Source organism: Otolemur garnettii, unplaced genomic scaffold (assembly GCF_000181295.1).
Source record: "Otolemur garnettii isolate 467f Iridium unplaced genomic scaffold, OtoGar3 scaffold00045, whole genome shotgun sequence".
Taxonomy (NCBI): Eukaryota; Metazoa; Chordata; class Mammalia; order Primates; family Galagidae; genus Otolemur; species Otolemur garnettii.
The window spans coordinates 4,954,666-4,963,157 of NW_003852440.1; the positions used below are offsets into that span (position 1 = coordinate 4,954,666).

Consider the following 8,492-nt stretch of genomic DNA (forward strand, 5'->3'; position numbering starts at 1 on the left):
CTAAAAAAATACAGTAACTAGGATATCAGGTGAGTTTGACTTTTTTTTTTTTTGAGACAGAGTCTCACTTTGTTGCCCTTGGTAGAGTGCTGTGGTATCATAGCTCACAATAACCTCAATTGGGCTCAAGTCATTCTCTTGAGCCTCCCAAGTAGCTGGGACCAGAGTTTGGTATTTTTAATTAGAGAAATGGCACTCAGAAGAGAAATTTAGGACTTGAAGAAAAACAGGAGATGAATAATGTCTGACAGGTGACTCAAAGTGTACATATGATGAGATAAACTCCAATAAATCTCTTAATCAATTACATTTATAAAACTAAAACTGTAGTTTTATGTAATTTTCCCCAAGCAAGAAGATGAAAATCCCAACACTACATATCTATGCTTTCTGAAATTCTACTTCCCCAGTCCAAACTTCTTTATAAATTTTATTCTAAAGCTGCAGTTAATGGAATTAGTAATTACTTAAGAACATGGCTTAATGGCTAGAAAAACTATGCCCTTACAAAAGCAGTCTAATGATCTTAAGTTTCACATTCAAATGTTCACAATACAGTAGGGAAGATGGGAATAGAGAAAATTATTTTTCTGATATGTAATCTTATTTTAATTAAAAGTAATAGAAAGAGGAACCCTTCTACTATTTACCATGGTCATTCTACAGCATTTCCAACTAAACTAGAATACTTAGTGGTTAAACCCTTAGATACCCTCTTGTTACATTTTCTAAGTTATTCAACTTAGAAGGTATACACATACCATTTAATCTAGTCTTGACTCCATTTTGTTCATGGATTAGAAACAGGATCTGAGAGATAATAGCTGCCCTTGATATAATAAAAAGTACATGGGCATAATTTTCCTGTGAGAAATGGGTAATCAAAAGTAAATATAAAGAGTAAAAACAAAGGGAATGATTAGAAAATGGGACCAAGTAGTATAAAAGCAAAGAGGGTACAAAAACATAAACCCCGATGTCTGCCTTACGTTGACAAAAAAAAAAAAAAAGTTAGTGATCTAAATCCTTCCTGCAAATTTTTAACAACTTTCACCTACTTGCTCTTTTGACTTGCTAGATATAAATAGTTAACATTTAGAAGCACAATATACATTTGACAGCTAAATTCTTGGCCTCTTCTATTCACAAATATACTAACACACTAACTAATATTAATGCTGAAGGTAGAAATGGGTCTTTTCTTCTGTTGCACTCTAAATAGTAAGTAGGTGAGGTTACTAGATTATTTACTAGAATCCTACCTAAAAACATGCGGAAATAATTTGAAAACTGGTTTAAAGATCACCCTTTCAGAATACATAAAATATTTATTGCATAAAATAATAGTTATGTCAGAACAGTTTAACTGGTCAGAAATTCAAAACTGACTCAAAGGCATATACAGACACTACAAATTAAACCTCTATTATAGGATTAAGACTGCATACTTACTCCCAATGGAGGAAAAAAAGAGCTTTGATGGAAAAAAAATTTCTTCCATCTTTTAGGTCAGATTTACTGAAAAGCTCTGTTTTATTAAAAGCTATCTATTCTATTGTGTGTTTTGCCACCTCCCTGAATCTAATCACAAGCACATCACCAACTGGCCAGGCATCATCACAGCTTAATCCCAGATCTGTTTTTTATCTCTCCCCCCAAATTATATTTTTTTATACCCCAAAGAGAGCCAGGACCATTCCTTTGCCTAGAGGTTAAAAAAACAGCAACAACCGGGGCGGTGCCTGTGGCTCAGTGAGTAGGGCGCTGGCCCCATATACTGAGGGTGGTGGGTTCAAACTTGACCCTGGCCAAACTGTAACAAAAACAACAACAACAAAACAGCCAGGCATTGTGGTAGGCGTCAGTAGTCCTAGCTACTTGGGAGGCTGAGGCAAGAGAATCACCTAAGCCCAGGAGTTGGAAGTTGTGAGCTGTGTGACGCCATGGCACTCTACCGAGGGCAATAAAGTAAGACTCTGTCTCTATTAAAAACAAAACAAAACAAAACAAAACAAAAATCACCTAACCAGTCAGCTTATGTATGGAAATTTTAAAAAATCGTTAACTATAGGATTTCTAAAACATGATCTGCAAAATGATGGACTGAACCTAATGCTGAATTTTCCTAAATTGGGACTCTGGAGAAAATTCAAGTTTTCATTTAGAATAGTAATAAAGCCCTTAAAAATAAGTACTGGGAACATGATTTAGTTTCATCAAGCTTGCTTAGAGGCCAGGCACAGTGGCTCAAGTCTGTAATCCTAGCACTCTGGGAGGCCAAGGCGGATAGACTGCTTGAGCTCAGGAGTTCGAGACCAGCCTGAGCAAAAGTAAGACTCTGTCTCTACTAAAAATAGAAAAACTGAGCCCAAGAGTATGATGAGGTTGCTGTGAGCTATGATGCTACAGCACTCCACCCATGGCGACAGCTTGAGACTCTGTCTCCAGAAAATAAAAGGCTTCCTTAGGATATCAAATATAAACTTGGTGCCTGTAGCTCACTGTAGCTCAGTGTCTATGGTGCCGTCCACATGCACAGGGGCTGGCGGGTTCAAACCCAGCCCAGGTCTGCTAAAAACAACAATGACCTCTACAACCAAAAAATAGCTGGGCATTATGGCAGGCGCCTGTAGACTCAGCTACTTGGGAGGCTGAGGCAAGGGAATTGCTTGAGCCCAAGTGTTTGAGGTTGCTATGAGCTGTGACACCATGGCACTCTACTGAGGGCTTTAGTGAGACTCTGTCTCAAAAAAAGAAAAAAGAATATCCAATATAGGTAAGGAGATGGTACATCTGCTATTATTAAAATGGAAAATTTGGTTTAATACCAATATTTTACAATTGAAGGCTTAAGTTTAGAATTGCAAAACTGAAACAAACACAAAATCATTTTTGAGACATTGCAGTAAATAGTAAAAAGTTCCATAAGACAAAGCAAAATATCCTGAAAATGCTCACTGATCATTCTTTCAAAAACTATTATTTAGCATTATATTTATATTTTAAATCTGAAGACCTGGGTTCCACTCAAAGCTATCTTTTCTCAGAAATACATCATAGTAATTTAGGACAAATGGATCTGTTCTATAAACCAAGGATAAAGTTATAATGAATATAAGCATTACAACTTTGCTGTACTAAAAAGGCTGAACCAAGGATGGAACTCACTCACTTGTACATTCCAAAGCCAAAGCTCAGAGCAGTCATCTGGGCCACATGCAACAAGATAGTTGTCATCTGGACTCCATGCAATGTAAGAAACACCATAAGCATGTCCCTCTAATGTTTTAAGCAGTTTTAGCAGGTGTGTATCCTAGGAGGGAAAACAGACAACTCAGTTAAATTCTATCTCTACAAGAACATAGATAACTGCAAAGATGTACTTTGATAATACAATCTGAGGAAACTTTCACACCATTTCCCCCCCTCACTTAAGCTCTAACAGACTGCTTCAGAAAGACTTATTCATACTGCAATATCTACTAAGAAGCTACTATACACGGCTGGGTGAGGTGGCTCATGCCTGTAATCCTAGCACTCTGGGAGGCCAAGGTGGGTGGACTGCCTGAGTTCATAGGTTTGAGACCAGCCTGAGCCAGAATGAGACCTTATCTCTAAAAATAGCTGGGTGTTGTGTCGGGTGCTTATAGTCCCAGTTACTTGGGAGGCTAAGGCAAGAGGATCAAGAGTGTGAGGTTGCTAGGAGATATGATGCCACAGCACTCTACTGAGAGCGACAAAGTGAGACTTCGTCTCAAAAACAAAACAAAAAATAATCTACTATATACAAGGTATCATGTGCTGGATGAAAATATTTAAAGATGACACAGAATTTGCCTTTAGGAAGCTTTCAAAGGAACTGAAAACAAATGTATATAATAAGAACTATTTTTACTTATTTATTTATTTTGACACAAAGTCTCATTTTGTCACCTTCGGTAGAGTGCTATGGTGTCATAGCTCACAGCAACTTCAGACTCCTGGGCTCAAGTAATTGTCTTGCTTCAGTCTTCCAAGTAGCTGGGGCTATACCTGCTTGCCACAACGCCTGGCTATTTTAGAGACGGGGTCTTGCTCTTGCTCAGGCTGGTCTAGAACTCCAGAGCTCAGGCAATCCATCTACTTACGCCTCCCAGAGGGCTAGGACTGCACCCGGCTTACCTCTTATTTTTAACAACCATATTGAGATATAACTTACATAAAATTCATACTTTTAAAATGTACGATTCAGTGGTTTTAGTATATTCAGAGTTGTACAAGTATCACTACTATCTTATTTTGGAACATCTTCATCATCTCCAAAAGAAGCCCCATACCAATTAGCAGTCCTCATCCTCCCTTCTTGCAGACTGGCAAACACTATTTCCTGTCTCTATGGATTTGTCTATTCACATCATTTCATATAAATGGAAGTTTACATGATACTTGTTAACTGGCTTCTTCTACTTAGCATAATGTTTCCAGGGTTCATCCATGTCGTAGAATGTATCAGTATTTCATTCCTTTTTAGTGATGAGTAATACACCATTTTATAGATACACTGTATTTTGCTCATCCATTCATCAGTTGATGAACATTTGGATTGTTTCTACTTTTTTGGCACTTATGAATAATGCTGCTATGAATATGTACGAGTTTTTACATGAACATATGCTTTTATTTCTCTTGGCTATATACACAGTGGAATTTCTAGGTCATATGCTAACTCTGTTTTACAGTTTGAGGAACTGCCAAACTGTTTTCCAAGTGGTTGTACCATTCTGCATTCTCACCACCAAAGCCATGACTTACTTAATGCTAATCAATATTAGTGCTATTAATGAACAATCATTTAACTCTTATAAATCTAAGAGGTAGGTTATTACTCTCTCCTCTGTATTATTGGGAAGGAAAAAGAGGTATAAAAAGATTAAAAACAAGCCTGTGGGGATTTGAATCTGGCCTGCCTAACTCTAAAGCCCATACTGTAGGCAACGCAGGCTGAACTGTAAAATGTAAATGTTGACAGCAAGTGACTAGGCTGGAAGAGTTGACATATTTGTTTTAGGATAAGGGGTCAAATGTTATCCTGTGGGTGAAAAGCCACTTAAAAATTCTAAACTAGAGAAAACATTCTATATATATTACATATGTGACCTATACAGTGATATTTGGTTCTAGGGAGAAAACTAGGATAACAATGTGGAAAATGAATCAGAAGGAAGACACACAGGGTAAGGAAATTTGTACTAGTCAATGCAGAAGCCGTAGTTAAGTTAGTTTCCTAGAAATGAGGCCCTGAAGTTAAGTGACTGAAAGAGGTCATATCAAAAGGTACTTTGGAGATAAAAGTAACACAACAGAATGTAGTAAGAAATGTTCAAAGATAACCTCCAGATTTCAGGTTTAGAGGGTGTCAATGGATGTTAACAGAGGAGTTAAGACTTAGGTCAGAAAAAAACAGGTAGAAAGAAACAGTAAGTTTTAGGCTTCAGTCTAAAGACTGAGTTTAGCTTTGCTCCAAGGGCAAAAGAAATTCCAATGGTGATGACCTATAAGCTGTGAGAAACAAGTCTGGACCTACTCTGATAAAATTACCTTGGAGATTCCCCCTAGAAATGTCACTGAGAAATGGATTGTGTTTAACGTACACAGACCCCACACTGTGCTCTAAGTTTATCATCCATAAAATAATCTAGTTCGTGTTCATTGTTTTGACAAAATTAAATAGTTAACAATGTAAGTACTTCTGATTTTTCTTTCAGAATGGGAGAACAGGCATGAGGTATCTGTATTAGATCAATAGTATCACTGGGTTAAAACCAGCATACACAATTTATCAAACTAGTCAAATCTTTGTGAATTTTTCTTTTCTTGAACTAGTTCAAGATCTTCCAGGAACAAACTTTCATTCACAGATCGTGTATTCTATTTTTTTTTAAACAAAGTTTATTGAGAAAGAGAAGAGAAGTTTACAGAATTAAGAGCGAGATATGTTCACCACAGACAACAAATGGAGCCCCACTGTCGTAATGAAGGCCTAGATCTTGTATTCCAGATCAACACAAAAACAGGCTCCTAAACTGAAGACGAAATGTATTTAGAAATATCTAACTTTAAAACTACTTGTTTCATGCATTTCAACTTAAAAAAATCCTATAAAAGTTGAAAACAAAGATATTATTATGATAACATATGTCTTCCCAAGTATAGTGCCTTTACATTAATTCTTTCAAAGTCGAAATACCATGTTTGTGGAGTCTACATGAATTTCTGGGGGCAATGGGTAAGATTCATTTTGGGGGCAAAGATGCAAAAAAGTATTATTAAAAGAAAATAGATCATGAAATTATACCATATGAAGACTCTCTTATGCAGTCTTTCTACTACTTCTTTTTTTTTGAGACAGGGTTTTGCTCTGTTGCCTTGCCTAGAGAGCAGTGGCACACACTCATAGCTAATAGTAGCCTCAAACTCCTGGGATTAAGAATTCCTCCTGCCTCAGCCTCCCAAGTAACTAGGACTACAAGTGTGCACCACCACACCCAGTTGATTTTTCTTATTTTTTGTAGATACGGGGTCTTGCTATGTTGCCCAGGCTGGTCTCAAACTCCTCGTCTCAAGAGATCCTCCTGCCTCGTCTTTCAGTGCTGGGGTTACCAGTGTGAGCCACCACTTTTTTCTACCCATTAAATAATACATACAAACATAACATGTTCAAAAAGAACACATACCGTCTTAGAATTTTTATAAACAGTATTTGATATAACAAAAATATGATCCTATCAAAAGGGTTAAATAGTCCAAGGGGACTCACTACAGTACATGTACTAAAAATTATGGTCTCTAAAAACCTTTACAGCAGCAGTTCTCAACATGTGAGTTGCAACCCCTTTGTAACATTAAAATACATCCTGCATATCAGATATTTACACTACGATTCATAACAGTAGCACAGTTACAGTTAGGAAGTAGCAATGAAAATAATTTTATGGTTGGGGATCACCACAACATGAGGGACTATATTAAATGTTTGCAGTATTAGGAGGCATTAAGAAGGCTGAGAACCACTGCTCTATAGGCTGGTACAGTAGTTCACACCTGTAATCCCAGAACTCTAGGAGGACAACACAGGAGGATCACGTGAGCTCAGAAGTCTGAGACCAGCCTGAGCAAGAGCAAGACCCAGGCTCTACTACGTAAAAATAGAAAAGCTAGTCAGGCGTTGTGGTGAGTGCCTGTAGTCTCAGTTATTTGGGAGGCTAAGGCAGGAGGATCACTTGAACCCAAAAGTTTGAGGTTGCTGTGAGCTAAGCTGATGTGACCTGGCAGCATTCTAGCCTGGGCAACGGAGTAAGACCTTGTTCAGCAACAACAGGGAATCACCCAAGCTTGGTGGTGCGTGCTTATAGTCCCAGCTACTAGGGAGGCTGGGGAGGAGGATCCTTTGAACCCATGAATTTGAAACTGCAGTAAGCTATGATCATGCAATTGCACTCCAGCGTGGGTGACAGAGCAAGACCCTGTCTCAAAAAATAAATACAACTTTTATCTATTTCAGATTATGATGCAAACATCAACTCTGCATTACCTAAGCTAACCTGGAAACAATAGCCCTTTACCTGTAGCGTATATTTAAGGTGACCAGATTTTAACATTGGTAAAGCGAGACGCCATTGATGGGGGGGAGGGCGGGGTTCTTACTTAAAAATTTAAAAATTTGGTGTATACGGAGCAACAGAAATTTTCATAGAATGCAAAAATAGTATTGTAATATATATATTTTAAATTTCAACATAAGTACAATTTACAAATGTAATACATTAAAAAAAATTATGTATAGGGCGGCACCTGTGGCTCAAAGGAGTAGGGCTCCTGAGTAGGTCCCACCTGGGTGACCTTGCCCAGGAGGGGAGTAGGGAGTTTACATTAGCCTTTTCATTTCCAAATGGAGTTACATTAACCTTTCAGTAGCCAAAAACCGTATATTCCCTTCCTGTTGTCCCGCCCTTCCCTAGCTTGTCATACATTCGTTCCAAAAATTGGGACTTTTTTAAAACGCTGCGAGACCCAGGGCAAATTGTTAAAAATCAGGAATGTTCCGCCAAAAGAGGATGTCTGGTCACCTTAGGTATATTTCATTCTGCTTTAGCAAAATATACGAAAGATCTTCCTTGATCTGGATGCTAGTAACTTAATTAACCTTAACCCCAAGTTACCAAAAACTCTTTCCCCAAACACCCAAAGGCCAAGCTGTATTTTTTCTATTTCACCCCAGGACCATTTCTAGCTAATTCTGCCTAATTCTTTACTTCTCCTAAGACTTACTTTTCTTACATTCCTTATCTTTTCAGTTCCAGTAGGATCTCACCTATGAACTTCCATACCTCTCATTACAGAATGATTACAATAATTATCATGTGTTCAGTGTGTCTATAGCAAAGACCTGGGCTATAGAACATGCTTATAAATACTGGCTTAATGAAGGAAGATTCTTTTTTTTTTTTTTTTTT

At 37.7% G+C, this 8,492-nt stretch overlaps 1 protein-coding gene across 1 annotated transcript in view; it reads right to left on the reverse strand.

Moving 5' to 3' along the window:
* Positions 1–8,492, reverse strand: part of WDR26 (WD repeat domain 26) — a 50,869-nt gene that overhangs the window by 15,069 nt on the left and 27,308 nt on the right. Inside the window, exons 8-9 of the mRNA XM_023513895.1 lie at positions 3,126–3,313; positions 1,059–1,074 (exon numbers count right to left, since the gene is read on the reverse strand). Coding sequence (XP_023369663.1) covers positions 1,059–1,074; positions 3,126–3,313 — 204 coding nt within the window. The remainder of the gene's footprint in view (positions 1–1,058; positions 1,075–3,125; positions 3,314–8,492) is intronic.